The sequence below is a fragment of the Lissotriton helveticus genome, chromosome 2_1 (assembly GCF_964261635.1).
Source record: "Lissotriton helveticus chromosome 2_1, aLisHel1.1, whole genome shotgun sequence".
NCBI classification, from domain to species: Eukaryota; Metazoa; Chordata; class Amphibia; order Caudata; family Salamandridae; genus Lissotriton; species Lissotriton helveticus.
In genome coordinates this window covers 2,102,755-2,123,270 of record NC_136059.1, presented here as the reverse complement: position 1 = coordinate 2,123,270, position 20,516 = coordinate 2,102,755, and the positions used below count along the sequence as shown (strand labels likewise).

Below are 20,516 nucleotides of genomic sequence, written 5' to 3'. Positions count from 1 at the left end.
TATGTTACAAGCACCATCAATGTTTAACGATGCTCTGCACTCAGTCACGCCCTGCACAGAGCTGTGACTTGTGATCATCGGTCGGGACTTCAATGGAATTAAAGTATAATATGCTCGGCAGCTCCTCAAGCAGACTTATACAGCTCATGGAACTCCAAAGAATGTGAGCAATTGCGTTAGTACATAGGGAATGAGCAGAAGGAGCTTCTGAGACAGGCATCTCCATTTTCAACATATTTACTATTTAATAGCGAAGAAGCACAGCTCACCCTGCTTTGACTCACACCGATATCATACTTTACAGAAACAGCTCTTTCATCCTAAATCGGTTCAATTATTTTTAGCGTTGACTCTGTGTTCCCCTTCGAACCTTGATATGTTTTCAAGAAAGTAAAATGGATGAACCACAGACATGTCTTTATCTTAAGATTACTGTGTTCTGTATATGCAATTCCTTGCCTTTATTTATTCAGTAAGCGTTAAGGACTGATGTTATCCTTATTATTCATATGTCTTTTTTTAAATGTTCTACTTCTGTGCATGAACATTCGTAAAACCCCACAGCAGCAGTGGGGTGCAACAGTTTAGTCTAAACCTCAGGTGAGGTCTCTGGTTAATATGGTTTTCTTTGCACAGGTAGTAATTTAGCTTGTGTAGCCCCATGCCCCCCACCCCCAGTTACTTTTTCACGGTGACGGTGATTCACTCTCGTCTCTTTCATTCGACTCTTCTCTCTTGTGTACTCGTCGTTGATGTGTATACAGATTTGACGAGCAGCTGAAACTCTTCTCGCACTCTGTACATGCGTATGGTTTCTCTCCAGTGTGTGTCCTTAAATGTTTAACAAGGCTTGAGTCACAGCTGAAACCTTTCCCACACTCTGTGCATTCATAGGGTTTCTCTCCAGTGTGTATTCTCTGATGCATCAGCATCCGGGAGGAGTAATTGAAACTCTTGCCACACTCGCTACATTTGTACGGTTTTGTGCCCATGTGGATATGCTGATGATTGAGCAGAACTGAAGACTGCGTAAAACTCATCCCACATTCGCTACAAGTGAATGGTTTTACCCCTGTGTGGATCCGTTGGTGAGTGACCAGGTTGGAAGACTGGTTGAAACTCATACCACACTCCCCACACTTGTATGGTTTCTCTCCCGTATGTATCCGTTGATGTTTGTACATGGTGGACGAATCAGTAAAACTTTTCCCACATTCAGCACATGTAAATGGTTTTTCACCTGTATGCTTCCGCATATGACATTTTAAATGATGTGGGGCATTAAAGCTCTTCCCGCATTCGCTACACGCATATGGTTTTTCACCGGTGTGTGTCCGCTGGTGGGTACGCAGATTAGTGGATATAGTAAAGCTCTTCCCACATTCAGTACATACATATGGTTTCTCTCCAGTGTGAGTTCGCTGATGTTTGGTAAGGGTTCCTGGGTCAGCAAATCTTTTGCCGCAGTCCTTGCATGCATGGGGTTTCTCGCCTGAATGTATCCGCTGATGCATCTTCAGGTATGAAGGCTCGCGGAAGCTCTTGCCACATTCACTACAGGCAAATGGTTTGGCTCCAATGTGAATGCGCTTGTGTTTGATGAGGTTGGCAGACTGATTAAAGCTCATTCCACATTCACTGCAGATATAGGGTTTTTCTCCTGTGTGTATCACTTTGTGCTGGGTCAGATTCTGTAAACTGCTGAAGCTTTTACCGCAGTCACTACAAGTATGTTGTTTCTTCTTTTTCTGGGTCTCTTCACTGTCAACGCTTGCTGATTTCTTTCCATATTCTCTAAAAGTATATGCTCTCTCACCTGAGTGTATTTTAAGTTGTACTGTGGACGTTTCTGATTTGCGGGCTCTTTTTTCACTTTGGTTGGGTTCAGCCAGTTTTTTTTCTGCTGAAGTGCTCTGCTTTCTTTGGCATTTGTTTAGCCTTTTGTATGTCTTTTTGGGGCCTTTCCTTGACTGAATCTTTATTGATTGTGGTTTCTCTGCATTCAGCGTGTCATTAATGTCTTCAAGTTTCCTCTTCTTGAGTTTGTTCTGCAATCTGCTCCCTTATAGAAAAAAAAAATAAGAAAGGATAATGTAACTTACTCTGTACGCATCTGTTTGTTGCATGTCGTGCTGTAGATTCGCATGCTGTGCATACTCCTGCCATGTAGTGATGGACGTGTTTATCTTTGAAACGTCATTTGAATCACAAGGTCTCTGTGACTCCTCCTCTGGTCTTGGATGCGCATGGGAACTGACTCCATTGTTTTTCAGTGGCTGGGCGAGAGTAAGAATAGAGCAGACAGTAGAACAGAATAGTGACTTTGCGTATAGAGATTAAGTATTAATTGAAAGAAATCTGTAACAAACACTGACTTCTGGGGAGGAGAGTGGGCGCATGTCAATCTACGGCACCACATGCAACAAACAGATGTTACAGGAAGTGACATAATCCATTTGTAGCAGGTGTGGCTGAAAATACACATGCTATTTATAGACTCTAAAAGAGTACTCCCCTAAGTGGTGGCTGGCTCTGAAATCCTAAGGACAGTTCGCCCAACTTTAGCTTTTTGCCCAGCAAGAATATGCACACCTTAGTGTTTTGTGAAAGTGAGTGCGTTGAACCATGTGCCCGCTTTATAAACGTCTGCTATGGTAATGTTTCCTACAAAAGTCACAGTAGCGCCTGTTTATGGGTGGAGTGAGGATCGAGCGGGAAGGGAACGTCCTTTGCGTACAAGTTTAGGATGAACTTGACACTCCACCTGGCAATTTCCAGCCTTGGAACTAGCCAGTCCATTACGAGGTTTTGCTAAAGGATATGGTTCGAGCAATGCAGTACATTAAAGAAGGCTTGAGATCAAGTGTGTGAAGAGCCCTTTGAGCTACCGAGTCTGGGTGTGGAAAGACGACGGGCAGCTCAATGGTCTGATTAAGGTGGAATGGAGAGACCCTTTTTGGTAAGAATCTAGTATAGGTTATAAGAACCACTTTGTCCTGATGTACCTGGAAGAAAGGTGCCTAATAAGTCTTAGAGATATTATAGCTACCATGACAAAAACAACAATTGATGGGCAGAATGCACTCACCCCCCTACAGAGATCTGGGCCTAAATCATCGTTTTTTTTTTGCTCATCATGCAATTCCAGTTTTAACCCAGCAATATGCAAATCAGTCTTGACCCTGTGCCCAATGGGAACAGTCCAGCCCGAACTGCCAGGCTATGTACTTCCTGGACTGGAAACAAGCATCCTAGGACCGGTTTTGGGGTTTCACCCCTCATCAGCCAGGCTAGCCCGACTCCAGTGGCAAAGTAAGCAAGGAGCCCATGTCTGGGCATACCCGTCCCACTCGGGGTGACAAATGCAAAATGAACAAATGATGGACAGAATGCAGAACAATGTCATTCATTCACTCCAGTAAAGAGATCTGGGCCTAAATCCATTGTTTGTTTGCTCACCATGCCATTCCAGTTTGGACCCAGCCAAATGCAAATCAGTCTTGACCCTGCGCCCAATGGGAACAGTTCATCCCGAACTGCAAGGCCGGGTCCTCCCTGGACTGGAAACAAACGTCCTATGACCGGTTCCCCAGCCAACTAGAGATGCCCTTATGCTTAAGGTCACTTGCTGAGCTGGGTGTGCAGTGGGCCTGCTTTGCTACAGATTGTTACTTCCACCACTGCAGACAGCGATGAGTGTTGTTGTTAACAACACTAGATCCTCCATGTGTAGCAACTGGCTAGAGACATTCCGAAAGTGGGCACAAATGTAGTCCGGCATGCAGCTCTATGGCAACGCAAGAAGCCATCATTTCAAGAAGGTGCATTACTGTCCAAACTGGAAGTGGCTGAAAAAGAGGGAGAAGCTGCTGGAATGCTTGGACCCTCTAGGAGCAGAGAAAGCTTTGCTCACTACAGAGCTCAGTACTGACCCTAGGAAGGGTTGAATCTGAATTGGCTCAAGTGAGCCTTAGCGGCGTGGACGGTGAATCCCAGGTTGTGCAGCAGGAAGATTGCAGTCTGAGTGTGGCTTAAGCACTACTGTCAGCTTGGTCTCTTTATCAGCCAATCTTACATATAGGGGAAGACCTGAGTTCCTCCTCTTAAGGCGTTTATGGCTAACACTGCTCGGCACTTTGTAAAGACCCTTGGACTGTGTTGACAACTAAGGGTAGTACTTTGAACTGAAAATGTTGAGCCCTTACCATGAAGCGGAGGTAGCACTGATGGATGGGGATATGGAAGTAGGAGTCCTTCAGGTCTATTGTGGTCATGAAGCTGCCTTTTTTCAGAAGAAGGTTGTCATCCTGTAGAGGGGCCATGTGGAAATGTTCTGACAGGATGTATCCGTTGTGAGGTCGAAGGTCGAGGATGAGTCTAGGGGACTCGTCCTTTTTAGGAAAGAGGAAGTACTGGGAGTAGATGTCTTTGCGTGGATATTGCAGGGGCACTGGCTCTACGGCTCCTTTGAGTAGGAGAACCTGAACCTCCTCTTGCTGCAACGTGAGATGTTCTCGGCTGGGAGTGTGGGTGCAGGGCGGAATGTTTGGGGATGCTGAAATGAGATGTAGCCAGTAGCTGGGCTCGATGATGGATGGGACACATCTGTCTGTGGTGCTACCTTTCCAGTGGTGAAGGAACTGTTGAAGTCTCCTGAAGACAAGTGTTGTGTGATCGTTGGGTGGGATTCTGGAAATATTTGGTGGTCGAGGCTCCCTTACTAGGTATGTCTCTACCCCCGACCTTTGCGCTGTTTCCTCAGAAAGAGCACCACGTGAGGCCTCTGTTGCCAGGGGTATGATTAGGTGGGTGGCTTTGAAACACCCACTTAGCTGCTGTCTCCAAAAGGACCCCCTGCCACAGGATACCTTTGTGGTCTCAGTATCTTTCCTGATAAACCTGTGGTACAATGGTATCAAAGGTACTCACTCGAGGAGGCATAGTCTTGAAGAGTGGACTGGAGCTGGCCGAAGAGGAGGGAACATCTTCGGGTGTTTGTACCTCCTCCGAGAGCTCCTCCTCAACTGACTATGAGACAGCAGGGCTGGGCTTATCTGCGCTGGTGTAGAGACTTTTTACTGTGGAGCACTGTGCAGTAGTCCCAGTGGCTCTCATCGCACTCCGGCGAGAGGCAAAGATTGCAGATGGCATGAAGATTGTCCCAAGTGCTATTTAGAGCGACACTGGGGACATTTCTTGAAAGGCGTCCATTCCACTACCTCAGGTACTTTGATTATGTCTTTATTCTCCAAAGGATAGGCGTGAACGCACAGCAGCCTGAAGAGCCTCGAGGGCTTGAAAAACAACGGAACTGGAGGAATGGAAGCGGCACCATGAGCAATGGAAGAAGCCTTCTCACAACAAGAGCGAAAGAGAATGGACTCCAAGGCCCCGATGGGTTCCGACAAACTTGCCGACACAGGGAGTGCACTGTATCATGTCTGAACCCAAGGCAGAGAAAAAAATTCAAACAATGGCATCAGAACCCATTCACATCCAAGACCAGAGGAGGAGTCACCAAGGCCTTGTGACTCAAAAGACTTCTTCAAAGATAAACAAGTTGCAATTTCCCAATACTAGATGGAATGAGTACGCACAGATTGTGTATCTACAGCCACACACATGCTGCGAACACTTCATTTCAAATTGAGGCAGGCATTTGGTGACAAAACTGCTAGCCATAGTTTAAGTAATAAACAATGAAACACAATTTAAAGGTTTTTATAGAGGTTACTTTTAAAACGTGTACACCAGAGTTAGTGGTAAGACAACTCAGTCTGAGCACCTGTTGAATTTTTTTTACATGTATTTATATATTTTTTCTTTCTCTTTCTTTTTCCCCCCAACAATGCTGATAGCATATGCCTGGGCAGGGTAGGTGCGAGACGCAGGAGCTGGGGCCTGTTTGCAAATTAAGGGAAATCCCGTATTCCATTGTCAAACACAGAAAGACTCGCACTCCAGCATCATATTTCAGAGAATTAATTGGATTGGATTGAAATGAATGGCAACACGATTCGACCGCTAAGGTCTTTTTCACAAGCCAAGTAGCACATGAATACAATCACCATTTAAAGTGTAAATAACATAAACATAGAAAACATACAGCCAGTCAGTGGTGATTATTCGCATAGAAATCGAGGATAGACTACAACACTTTTGTAGAATCCTCTCATTCTGATATGTTCATTTTCACGTTTCATAAATATTTCAAAAGTATATAACTATCACATTTGATTCCAGACCACATTCTAAAATTAAATATTATTAAGGCATATGCTAGAGCTCCTATGCATGACATTTCAAGATGAATGACTGACATTGCATTATGTCAGCTCGTAAACTATTCTTTTATATTGATTCTCCACAAATCATTACAAAGCAGAGTGCACGACTTAATGAGGCAAAACCGCAAGGGTTGAGGTTGAAACTAACGGCTGTGAACTTGTCCTCACATGAACTAACTGAGGCGCAACAGTCCTTATTGGAACTAGGTCTAACTTTTTGCCCCACAGCGAAAATTTGACTATAATAGATGGACATACGTAAATCGAAGTTAATTAATATGTTGTTACAGAAGAGCAAAGAAGTGAATTCACCTAACATGTTATATGATATGAGAAGTCATGATCAAACCCTTATCTGTTTATGTTTGAAAGATATTGAAGGCATGGCTTGTCTTGTTGAGTTAAATGAAGGGGTAGGAGAATGGTCAAACGAGAAAGAACTCTTACAACAGCTGGGTCTGGAAGCAGGAGGGGCTGCCACTACTAAGTTTAAACCCAAAAGAATGAACAGTTTAGCAGACATATTGTATTCTGGATGACTTTCATAGATGACATCTTTAGGGTATGGAGTGGCACTAGAGAGGTTCTTTGAGGTGATAGCCGAGAATGAAACCAACCTTCGCGTCACATATAGGTGTGATCAGCGTGAAATGAATGTTCTGCATGTGTGTGTTAGAGTTGAGAATGGTACGATCTTGACCAATCTGTTTAGAAAAGCGACTTCAGGCAACAGTATTTTGCGTGAAGTTGTCACCATCCACACAAACTCAAGTGGAGTATCCCCTTCGGGGAACTCACCAGGGCGAAACGCAATTGCAGCACACAACAGGCCAATGAGGAAGAAAAGAGGAGGATGATGGGAAGGTTCAGGAAGAGGGTCTACCTGCAAACGGTGTTAAAAGCAGCAGATCTGAAGACCTCCACTCTGCTTATTAAGAGGCCCAATGGATGAGAAAAAAGTTAGATTGATCACTACATACAACACGGAGTCAGCATCTCTTTGAAATACCCTCAGCACTCCCTGGCATATGATTAGAAATGACCCTGTGATAGGCTCACGTTACCACACACCCATTGGTCACATATAGGAAGTCCCGATCAATGAAGGACGTTAGCGAATAGCTAACTGTGTGGTAGTAAACAGCAAGGATGGTTGCCACAGCAGAGGGGTTTCTTTAAATGTGGTAAATGTAAAGCGTGTGTTGGCAGTAGAAACAAGAAAACGTACCCATTACCAACAGGAAGGACACAGGACATTAAGAAATACAGATTTTTGTGTATATGTGATCATAAGTCCCTGTGAGAAAATGTATGTGGGGAGAATGATTTTCCCAATGAAGAAGAGGATATCAAAACCCATAAGAGCAATCGGAAAATGTGATTTGAGCTATTCTACAGCAAGGCCTTGGTTAAGATACCATAATCAGAATCCTGGCAGTCCCTTTTTCTTTGGCGTTCACAGTGTTGAGGCAAGCCCTAGGGGGGAGACCGAGGGAGGCAACTAAGAATCTTGGAGTCCAGATATATTGTGTTCCTTGGTAGCAAGTCTCCCTTTGGGATTAATGAAGATGAGGAACTTGTTGTCCACACTGGATGAGTGGCTGATCGTGTTCTGAGCTTATTATCTGCTTCCAGTGTGATCATTGTTTTCCCTGCGTGTACTAGGCTATGGTGGGGGCTCCCAACCATGATCCAGTATCAGCAGGAGGCCTAGTCTGCATGCACTTATAGTAAGTGACTAATACTAGACAATACGGCTAGTATGTATGTAAGAGAGCTATTGCTATAGTGTAACCGTGGATTAGAGTTGAGTTTCCCCTTGTGTTTTTAATTCCTCCCTTTTTTTATCTATTTTTTGCATGTTGTTCACCCTCTTATTCCCATTGCTTTTATAAATCTTTGAGTGTTGGCTGCTGCTTTTTATTTATAATTTTTATTTATTGATTGTCACAATAACCATTGAAACTAAGATACAGTACAGCTTAGCGTTAACTGTGGTAGATGTTGATATCCGGTCCATACACATGCATAAGTCATCAAAACAATAATTAATTACGACAATCCTGGATAAAGGGGGAGAGGGAAGTGCATATACATTCCTGTCATGTTGGTGTCTACCTAACAGATGTTTGGACAAATTATCTCTGCTTTTTTGGCTAAAAACCGGAGATGAGGCCCTTGATAATATGCCCCCACAATACTATGGTAAACATAGGAAGTGCATTTGCACTAGGGTGTGGCGATGCCTCGCCGAATCCCCGGTTCTGTTGGAACGATGATACCTGTAAAGGTCAAATACAGTCCGCCTGGTGCGGCTGTCCCCACTGCATTGGCATGCTTAAAGGAAATATAAGCTGAGTGGTCAGCAGTTGTTCAATGAGACTCAATGCAGCAAACCATTAGGAACGGTGACAAGGTCCCTCTAACTAGCCGAGAAGAGATCCGCACTTGCACCAGAGTCTGGGATATTTGGTGAGTGATGTGTGGAGGGGGATCCACGCTGTCGCCTGACTTGGAGTAGGCTTGGCAAAATTCCTGAGCGTTGTGAGGGGTGTCAAAGTCCACATCTACCTTTAGGCGGGCGTGGTAAAGCATCCCATAACGCAGTCCTAGTTTGCTAAGGTTTGCCTTGACTCCCTCATATTTCTGTTGGGCTTCCTGCACCATCGCAGTGAAGTCCGGGTAAATAGATATGGAAGACTCCTGCCACTCAAGTGGGAGTTTCTTTCGAGCCATCTGCAACGTGGTGTCCCTGTCTTTGAAATTGAGAAGACGGGCTATTATTAGTCTTAGAGGACAACCTGGATTGGGGTGCAGCCCAAGCATGCAGTGCTCGCGTTCCACAACAAAGGTCGGGGTGAAGGAGTATCGACCGAACATATCAATCAGCAGCGTCTCCTTAAACCCATCCAGTTGCCCTGTATTGGTGGACCCAGGTAGACACGCTACTTGTATGTTGTTGCACCGCCCCTGCTCCTCCAAATCCTCATTCTTGATGGCGATCGATTTGAGTAATTTCTCTATGCGCTCAAACTTTTTTGTGGCTTCGGCACCACCATCCTCCAAGTCGGAGATCCTGGCGTCTGCTTTTGTCAAGCGCCCTTCATGTTTATCAAGCATGATGCCCATAGCGTCTAGTCGCTTATCAAGGGACTTGAAACGGGTGTCCAGGACTTTAAAGCCCGTCCTGAGTTCCACCAGCATGTTCTCTGTCCAACCCACTGCGTCCGCAGGTGCACCACCTCCTCCGCCATGCCGGATCGCTGGGCCTCTTCGTCGCGGCCGTTTTTCTTAAATGACAGTTTACGTTGTTTTGGGTCACCATGCCCTGACCCGGGGCACTGAAAAAAGAACTCTGGGCAAAGTGACTGCTGCAAACAGCGCAGCGCAAGGGCAAGCAGGGTGTGCCGCAGGCCCATCTCTACCATTGACCCAGACTCACAGTTGTGGGGCCTATAGATGCGCTGTCCGTCTCATGGCGTGTCCCAATGTTGTTTTGAAAGCCTGGGAGAGGGGCAGGAGCATCAGCCGATGCCCTGTGGGTGCCCTGCCTGGGGTTGTTGCCGCGCGTCAGCAGGGAGGCTCCTAGGGATCATTGCGGCACTCGGCCTGATGGGGTTGCGCAAGCAGAGCTCACTGTATTAAAGCTCAGGAAGCAGGACGCCTTCGCTGCCACCGCTCACCTTTCGACCGCAGCGCCCCTCTCAACTACAGGGTTCCGGCTCTACCGTCACTGCCGTCCCTCCTTCCATGCAATTCCCGCCGGCGCCATGCAACGCAAGCCCCCGGCTTCACACCGTTTTCAGGCCAGCAGTGTTGAATCCATCTCGGCAGACGGGTGCTCTGGGGGTGAAGCGTGGCACTGGCTACTTCCGGCACCGCTCCCACATCTTTGCAACAACACAGCTGAGGCAACCGCCACCCGGGTGGTAGGATCCCAGGAAAATCGGCAGAGCTTCTAGCCTATGCGGCCATCACGGTCGGCGACTTGGCCATGCCCACTGGCTGCTGCTTTATTGTCTAACCACATTGAGAGCCGGTTGATCTACTAATTCTTGGGCCACTTGGCCAGAGCTCGAGTTTCAACCTCAACCCTTGCGATGCGATTTTGCCCCAGATAGTCATGCACTGTACTGTAAAAGAATAGTTTACGAGCTGACATAATGCAATGTCCGTAATTCATCTTCCAATGTCAAGCATAGAAACTCTAGCATATGCTTTAATATTATTTGATTTTAAAATGTGGTATGGAATCAAATATAATTATATACTTCTTAAATATTTGTGAAATGTGAAAATGAACATATCAGAATGAGAGGGTTCTATAAAAGTGTTGCTGTCTATCCTCGATTTGTTTGTGAATACCCAACACTGACTGTTTTCTATGTTTATGTCATTTACACTTTAAATGGTGACTGTATTCATGTGCAACTTGGCTTGTGAAGATCTTTGCTGTGCTGTTCATTTCAATTCAATACAATTAATTCTCTGAAATATGATCCTGGAGTGCGAGTCTTTTGACACTGCAATACGGGAATATATATATATATATTCCCTTGAACATTTATCATATTTCCGCGTCCATTAAAACATCTCTACTCAGTCATCCAGCGGAAAAAGAAAGTAGAAGGCACACTTCCGTGTATCACCAGCAATCCTTTGTTTATTCAATTACATTAAGGTGCAAGAGAAAAGTGACCTATGCGTTTCCATGTCCTTCAACAGGGTTATAGAATCTCTTAATACAGAGTGTCAATGTAAGGAACAATCCTTTAACCGTCACCAATCAAAATAGTTCAACACCTGGATTGTTACCCTTAGTTCTGTCTTAAACCAGTCAGCATTTTCTTTTATGCACATACATTTGTGACACATCTTATTAATTTTACAAAAGTATAAGAAAAACTCTCAACATAAGGAAGTATATATTTTTCCACATTGACATCCCTTTTCCTTAAAATGCATTTTTCCAAGGGGTCACTGTTTTAATTTGTGAATTACATTATATCCAATTTGTGGTATATCATTTTTTTTCTTTTTTTTTTGTCCTCAGTCGCATTTAACTCTCTTGAGAAAAAAGAAACCAGCCACCATTCGTAACCCTACTGATTGAGCTCAGGAGTCTTAGCATTTTGTTAGCTCAAGCAAGGGTACGTTTAGTAGGCAGGAGGAATATCAAGGGGTGAGGTTAGTTTTTTTTACTCCAACTCGATCTTTACAGACCTGATGGACCATATCAGTGACCTGGAAGGTAACAATAGTCCATGGAGGAACCAAGAAGAGGCATAATCATAGGACCCGGCGGACCCCCCCCCAGGACTCTCTATCTCCACTGAATCAGTAAGTCCCACAACGCGATCTTTTTCTTACTACAGGTTCTAGCTATGTCCATCTAGGATACTTCATATAGTGAGGACAACCATTCTGAGTGGGTTGGTGCAGTTTGATCCACCCAATACTTGCAGATGTGTCTACTGGCCATTAATATTGCATAGAATAGTAAAGATCTAGCAGGACCGGTGATGCAGTCATTAAGGCTGAAGATAATTAGGGGCAGAGTGATGTCTAATGATACTTTCAGGATGGACTCAAGAGTATTCTTCACATTTTCCCAAAAGGGCCGGATAGAGGGACAATCCTTAAACATATGAACGTCTGGTGCTTCAGGCATCCCACATTTGTTGCAAACTTTCCCTTTAAAAAATGTCGATAACTTGAGAGGGGAAAAGTACGCTCTATGAACCGAAAACAAATGATTCCACTTCAACCAAGCAAGTTTAACTATTCTATGTAGGATTTTAAATGAGTCCAGCCATGCGAGATCACACTGAATATCAATCTGCTCTCCCCATAACTCATCTGCAAGTTTAAAGACACCATCCACCACCTCCTCAATTGCCCAATACCATACTGACGATACAGAAAAGGGGGTGGTGATGAACAGGGTGTCTGAATTAAGCAGACCACTCTTACCCAGTCCAAAGATCAGGGCTTGATCCATCACCGTTATTTATCTCACTGCCCCATCCCAGCTCAGAACCTGGCTATATGCAAATTAGTCTGTCCCTGGCCCAGTGCATCATGGGAACAGGGCAGACCAAACTACCAAGCCAATTCTTCACCAGAAAGGAGACAAGCTACCGGGGACCGGTTTCTGGCATTTCAGCCTCTTCGGCCCGGCTTGCTTGAATCCTGATGGAGCAGTGAGAAAGGGACTCATGTCTGAGTATACCCTGCCACACCTATAGTGGCCAAAAACGATTCAGAAAAGGGGGTGGTGATGAACAGAGTGTCTGAATTAAGCAGACCACTCTTACCCAGTCCAAAGATCAGGGCTTGATCCATCACCGTTATTTATCTCACTGCCAGAAACCGGTCCCCGGAAGCTTGTTTCCTTCCCAGTGTAAGAATTGGCTTTTGTAGTCTGGTCTGCCCTGTTCCCATGATGCACTGGGCCAGGGACAGACTAATTTGCGTACAGCCAGGTTCTGAAACTGGGATGGTGCAATGAGCTAAAAAACGGTGTTGGATCTAGCCCTGATCTCTTGACTGGGTGAGAGTACTCTGCTTAATTCAGAGACTCTGTTCATCACCACCCCTTGTTGTAAACAATACCATACTGAGACCTCCCTTTTACCCGCCGGTCTCATCACTAACTGTTCTTCCAGTTTACTAACCTTCCCAAATTATGTGTTTTGACAAGACTGGGCTTGAGCCCAGCTTTTCAACTACTTAATTCTGGAGAGGCCAATCCCTACTCTCTCGTATAGCTCTTCCCAGGAGAGTAAGGAACCATCATTTAACAGCTCTCCCTACACTGTGATCCCAGAATCTCTCACTGGTTTAACCCCTTCCGTGCGGGGGTAATTCCCCTGCTGTGCTGGGGGGGTGGGGAGGCGGGGGGCACGCACAGCGCCCCGGTGCTCATGACGAGCTCAGGTCGTCATGAGGCACAGTGCTCGTGTGCCCGTTGACGAGCTGAGCTCGTCATGACTACACCCGTTTCTGTGGAACGATCAGCACAGCAGGGAAATTATCTCCACGTGTGAGCGTTCCACGTCTCATGATGAGCTCAGCTCGTCATGAGCACCGGAGCACCGTGCCTCATGACGAGCTGAGCTCATCATGAGCACAGAAAAGGTTAATCAAACTATCCTGGAAGCATACGGGTGTACCTGGGAGTCTCACAGTGGCGCTGAATTTGAGAAGTAGGTGAGCCCCACTTTGTTTCTTATTATGGTCCAGTTTTTTACCATCTTTTAGTTTAACTTTTTTGAAAAATTGTTGATCTCCGAACTTAAACATAAAACCTTCCTCCGGTAACCCTGCCCCTCTTAACATAGCCCGAAACATCTCTCCTCCCCCTGTACTAGTGGGCATTTTCAACAGCATTCTTGAATTTGAGAGCTGAAATGCCCAGGCATAATATTGCAAGTTAGGCAGTGCCAATCCTCCCTTATCCCTCTGTCGCCTAAGCTTCTTCCATGCCAACCTGGTAGCTCTGTACTTCCAAATAAAGGAATGTAATTCTCGTTGACATTTTTCTATCGGTGCTTGTCAAAAAAGAGCGGGATGATATTAAAAAATAAGTGAGCTTAGGCAGGATTGACATTTTTACAAAGTGAATCCTCCCAAAGATGGATAAGGGAAGATGAGCCCACGATTTTATCTGCTTTTGACAGTCTTTAAAAACACGCTCAAGGTTATATTCTGGAATTTTACCTACCTACTATATGATTCTAATCCCCAGATATCGCATAGTGGACCCAACTTGGTGTTGTGTTTCTCCAATATTCCATGCCATTATTTCAGTATTACTAGCATTGATTTCGTAACCTGAAACTTGGCCAAATTCTTCCGCTCGTTTAATGACTGTAGGAAAGGCTGTATCCAAGTCAGCTGTTAGAATGAGGATATCATCTGCGTACAGGGCCACCCTCCTCTCCCACTCTCCAAATTTAAAGGAAGTGATGTTATGATCTTCCCTAAGTACCTGTGCGAATGGTTCAATGTACAAATTGAAGAGCAGCGGGAAGAGAGGGCAGCCCTGCCTCGTGCCCCTAGTGATCTTAAAAATATCTGTTAGCGTACCATTCACTAGTAATCTAGCTGTCGGGCCTGATATATCAGATTTATGGTACGGCAACATTTTTCTCCCAGATTAAATTTCCTCATTACCTCAGACAGGTATCCCCAGTTTACCCTGTCAAAGGCCCTGGTTGCGTCTAAGGTTAAAACTGCCAAGGGGAGTGTAAAAGTAGAGGCAATATCGATTGGGCCAACCAGATCGTAGGTGAGATCCGCGAATTGGCGCCCTTTAACAAAGCCCTTTTGATCTGGGTAGAGAATAGTAATCGGCCACCCCCCCAACCTATTTGACAAGATGGCAGCGAAGAATTTATAGTCATTATTCAGGAGTGAGATTGGTCGATAAGACCCACAGTTAGTTGGGTCTTTACCAGGTTTCAAAATCAATACAACTGTGGCCTCACGCCACGACTTAGGGGTGTTTTCTCCCTTCAAAAGTATATTGTTGTAGACTTTGACTAAAACTGGGATGATAATCTCTTTTAAAGATCGATATAGTTCCCCTGGAAGCCCATCCGGCCCGGGCGCCTTCCCTCTTTTGGACTGATCTATGACCTTTCTTAATTCGTCTTCTGTTATTTCCTGTTCTAAATCTGACTTTTGATCCTTACGTGATAGTAGGCAGGATGACCTTCTCCAGCCACCTTTTTCTTTTATCGCTGTCCTCGATGATAGACTCATTGTATATATCTTGAAAAAAGTCACGGAAGGCCAAACTGATGTCTTGGTTTGAGGAGCGAGATGGTAGCTCACCTTCTACTTTTATCTCTTTTATATGGTTACGGACCTGATATGTTTTGGCTTTCCAGGCGAGTAATTTCCCTGCCCCTTCTCCAAATTCGAAATGGGAGATTTTGCTTGCTTCCCATCTACGAGTTATCCTCTCTTGGAGAATACACTCCAACTGTTTTGTAAGCGAATCTAGGGGCATATTACCAAGCCCGCGATAAATGCGTCAGCGACTTTTTAAAGTCGCTAACGCATTTATTTTTCCATCGCACTCTTACCAATACGTCTCTAACCTGAGTTAGAGACGTATTCTTGACGTCATCGATCGCCCCGCGCTGGGGGCGATAGATAACGCTAATGGGATGCAGGGTGGGCGTTCCCACGTCCAACCACATGTAAAATGTGGTTGGAGGTGTGAACACCCTATTATCCAGGCAGGCGTTGGGAGAAGGAGACCTGCGATAAACTCATGTATCGCAGGTCTCCCAACGCCTGCTTTGACCAGGTGTTAGGCATTGATAACATGGGGGTGTGGATCCTAAAGCTGAATCCACCCCCCATATTAGCAAGGCACACATTAGTGCGTGAAAAGAACGCTTGTTTTCATCCGCTAATGTTCCCTATTGCAGACTATCGCCGGATTTAATTTCACCTACGTATTGCACGTTGATAATTACGCGCTATCACGGTGATTAAATCCGGCGATAGGGAAATGTGCAATGTGCTTTTATTATCGCACATCTTGTTAATATGCCCCCTAGTTTGTCCAGATCCTCCTTCGAATCCATTCCTGTTTGGCTATTCAATTTATCCTCAATTGCCTTCATTTCTGCTTCTAAGCCCATAGTGGCTTCCCTGAAGTTTTGTTTTCTGAAGCTTGCTCTATTGGTAATACAGCCTCTCCAAAAAGCTTTCAAAGTATCCCAGACCACGGAAATATTGGCTGTATCCAGATTAATGTCAAGGAAATATTTAGTTTCCAAGAGGAAAAAAGTGGTTTCATCTTCCTCAAGCAGAATTGTTTGATCGAAGGACCAAGATCTAGCCTGCTGTTGTTGTAGTAATTCTAAGCTTAAAAGAATTGCAGAATGATCAGAGAGATGCGACGGCAGATAATCAATATATTTAACTCTATCTTTAAGATTGTAACTGATCAAAGCATAGTCGATTCTAGACTTATGTTTATATTTCAAGTTTCTAAACGAAACTCCCAGTTGGTCACCGTCCCGTTCCCTCCATATATCAGATAAACCCAACTGGTCCATGATTGTCAAGAGCAGCTGCCGAGATTCAGAGGGGACTGCTGCCCTGGAATTTGGTGATTTATCCAACTTGGGATTCAATACTATAATAAAATCACCCACCCAGATTACTAGATCTGGGAAATCGATAAGTTGGCAACGAATGGCATTGAGATATGAGACGTCGTCCTGATTAGGACCGTAATATCCCTCTAAGGAGAGAAATATACCCCCTAAAGAAATCCTCAAAATAAGCCATCTACCACTATGGTCTTCCCTGTATTCCAATATTTGGGCCTTGGTATGTTTTTTAAATAAAAACAGCACCCCTCTGATATTTGCAGACTGATCAGTGCAGATGGAAACATCCGCCCATTTCTGACTTTTTAAGAATTCTTTTGTCTCGGTCTTAAGAGATGGGTTTACTGGATGGCAATGACCTGCGCCGGAGAGTCTCTTAGATATTGTAACATTCTAGCTCTTCTACCCTTCGTGCGCAGGCCATTGACATTCCAGGACAAAATCTGCAGAGAGGTCATGATATTTCTTCCTTTGCCTCGACAGGTAGCCCACTAACTTTCCACCCCCCACAGCCTAGCCCTAACCATTCCTGAGCACAAACGGCCGTATGGACTCCATCTCTCAGGTCACTCCTGACTTTTAACATGAGTAGTACTGACAGGGTCTTGATGAATGAGGAATTTTTTCCCTCAACCCCTCTGTGCCCCCCTCTGATCGCCCCTCACACCTTAGGAAACCCTTCCCCTTTAACTCTGGTCTGATGAATCACTAGGTTTACGTCCTACAGCCACTCTCACCTTCCCTTTACCCCAATGTTTTGTCTGTGACAGTGTGTAAAAAAAAAGAAAAAAAACAACCGGGCGACCTCATAGTGTATTTATATATGTACTTTCTCTATATCTCTCTTTTTTATTTATTTATTTATTCTTTCTTTTTTGCTCTTTCTTCCCTCTTTCCTTTTTTTCCCCTTAATCTTTAATCCCAGTTCCAATTTTCTTTTTGTTATTTAACGCTATTTATCACTTAATTTTTTTTCTTTCATTTTCTTTTCTTTAATCTCTTCCTCTTTTCCTTTCGCCTTCCCCGTTTCCATATGGCGTAATGCTTAGCTAATAAACCTCAATCTATTTTTAATGTATGCCTTCAAAAATTTGATTTTCTTTCAGATATACCAAACCTGAGACATAAACAAAAAAAATACAGATTAGGAAATAGAGAAGAGATTGAAGGAATGAGACTTGATGTCCGCAGAGGACCCAATAGGAAGAGAAATCAATTAATTAATTAATTAATTAATTGTGGGCTTATAAAGCGCTAGAATCGACTCCCGAAGGAGTATCTCTGCGCTGTAGACCGCTGGGGAACCTGTCCTGGCTTTCCCTGTGAGATGGTCCCTACTGGGTATCTCCAAGGTGGAGCCAGGCATCCCCGGCGTATGTGGGGGGCCATTGTGGAGATGAGGCAAGCTAATGCCCAGAGTTGCCGAGTGTGATCCCTGGTTAGAGTGGGCACCAAGGCGAGAATTATCAAGTCCGCTGACCCTGGTCCACGACCCTGCCGCGTCGGGAATAGAACCCTGGTCCCGGGCCGTCCTCTGTTTCCGGGTCTGCCGCCTCTAACCAGTGAGCCACACCACTCCATCAAGACAGACCGACCCTACCATATCATATCATATTCATTCCTTCCCAGAAGATGCATTACTTAAGGATTCTAGTAGCTAGTCTGCCTCAGATGGAGATCTAATATTATACATCTTGTTATTAAACAATATTTTTTGGAAAGCGGGAAAGTTTAGTTGGCCTGTAACACCAACTTTCCTAAATTTTTACATCCTTTGACCCAGTTCCCATTGGCGCTCGAGTGTAACTTTAGAGAGATCCGAGCGCACCTCAAAAGAAAAATCACTGCCTCTTAGAGATTTAGCCTTCAGAGCCGAATTCAAAATCTTCTCCTTAACCGCATAGGTAAGGAAATTGATAAGAATCTTCCTAGGTTTAGCTCTAATAGGATTGAGGCGAAAAGGGTCCCTGTGGATTCTCTGTATATCCTTCTCCAAAAAGTCCTCCAGCTCCTAGAGATTTAAAGACTGCTTAAGGAGCATGACAACGAAGGTCTTAATATCAGTCCCTTCCTTACCCTCTGGGACCTTCAAAAGAAGTAGGTTATTCCTACAAGAATTATTTTCGAGTGACTCCACTTTGTCCCGTAGAGCATCTCCATCTCTGCGTAAAGTTTGAATTTTTTTCTCTGCTAACCCCAGATTTGCCTTAACCGAGTTATCCAAGGACTCAGTCCTTGAATTTAATAAATCTACTTTTTTTCCAGGATTTCACACGCCGCTCTGATCTCGGTCTGGTTATCTGCTGAAATTGCAAAGCTTTCTTTCATATCTTCTTTTAAAGAAGCAAATAAATCTTCTATCGAGCTCCCGACTGAGCTTTCTGTAGCTCCTCTTTCGATCTGTCCCTGATGCGTAGTCTGTCGTTCCAGGGTAACCTCAGAGACTTCCGAGGGCCTAGGAGCTAAGGCTAGTGCTGAGGGTAGTGTAGGGGTTTCGGGAGTAGTAGCGCTAGTGTACACGTGCATGGGCAAACTACTAGAGATTGCCAGGGGCTCTTTGGAATCCATAGTGGCAGAGATTTTAACAAGATTGGCAGGACCTTTGAGTTGGGGGAGTCCCCTGTTTTGAAATAGTCAGGATCTGAGGCTGTACCCTAAAGAATGAGCGTAGATATGGTGTGACTCTGACACTGTTATGTTTAGTAGATCCTTTATTTCTAACTTCCTTTATGCTCCTTCCCTTCATCTGATAATTCTGGAAGGCTGTGTTGTGGGCAGAGGAAGTCTCCCCCTTAGCTGTTCCTTCCTGGTATTGAACCCCCAATATCTCTTTTGTCTCTATTATGCCTTTTGGGGCACTCAGCTCTTTGTCCTGCCCCGCAAGGCTGCCTGCTTGCCCAGTTTGTCTAGGTATGCCCTCCCCCCGCTTCCCCCTCCTCTTACCACCTCTCTTACCAGCACTTAATATGGGGGAGCCTGGTTCTATCCCCTCCTCCTGCTCTGCAGCTCGAGACCCCTCTTGTAAAGAGAGGGTCTCACTCTTACCACCTCCTCCACCACCGCCATCGCCGCTGTACTCCTTATTGTCCTCTGGAAAAGACTCCTCTCCACTGGCTGCTCGTGGAAAAAAATCACCGATCCAGCTTGTTCTGCCTCTGCCGCTATTACCCCGGAGGAGACCGTGGGCCGCAGCTCTGCGACAATTTGTGGTATATCATATAATATGAGTCATATATATGGTAAAGTACCAGAATGATTTAAAGATTAACAATGCCAAGGGGAAGATGTGCTTTCCAACAATTCACAAGAATATAAAGAATTGACTTGATGCAATTCTGGCCAAGTCCTATTGATATGCCGGTTCTAATGTGCAGCAGTTCTTCTAAGCCCAATATTTTTGTGCTTATGTACTTACACAAAATGTTCTTGTGCAGAATATTTTAAACTAAACAAATGTGGACGGATCCACTATGTTGGTATGATACAATCACAATTATGGTAAGTCCATGGACCCATTAGGGTTGTTTAAAAGCCCCTCACACACCAACCTGGTTGGTGTCATGCTTCATCACTGGGGTCCCCAACGGGTGGCCGTATGGCCCCCCAGTTGTGCTACGATGCCTGATTACAGCGGAGCTGGTGTGGTGTGAATGTGTGATGTGATGTGAATTACTGTTAGGAATATCTCTGAGAATCCTTGCCTGTAAACTTTATTAGTGTGGCTCAGGGTACGGTTAAAAAATGTGTAGTGCAACTAGTAGCAAATTATTGTCCTTAGTTGACTATGTGAGTGCATTATTGTCCCCCGATTAGAAACATACGAAAACGCTCACTAAGAAGGGCCCACGCGACCTACTCGGGAAGTCGTAAATCATTCCCTTATCCACTCCTGTTTCTATCGGAGCAAGGAGTCATGGCTGACGGCAGTTTGGAAACCACGTGACATCTGACCGATGCTACATAATCCACACCGTTTTCCACCCTCTCCACCTACAGGCCAGCAGAGAGGGGTAGGTTCAGAGGTGATCTCCAGCGAGAATTAAGTGAGTTGAAATTTAAACTGCACACTACGTCCAGCCAGTCGGGGCAA

The 20,516-nt window shown here is 44.9% G+C and overlaps 1 protein-coding gene across 1 annotated transcript in view; it reads right to left on the bottom strand.

The window, feature by feature from the left end:
* Window positions 1-219: 219 nt before the first annotated feature.
* LOC144817647 (uncharacterized) overlaps window positions 220-20,516 on the bottom strand; it is a 297,722-nt gene continuing 277,425 nt past the window's right edge. Inside the window, exon 8 of the mRNA XM_078674368.1 lies at window positions 220-2,062. Within this exon, the coding sequence (XP_078530494.1) occupies window positions 687-2,062 (1,376 nt within the window). The 3' untranslated portion in view covers window positions 220-686. The remainder of the gene's footprint in view (window positions 2,063-20,516) is intronic.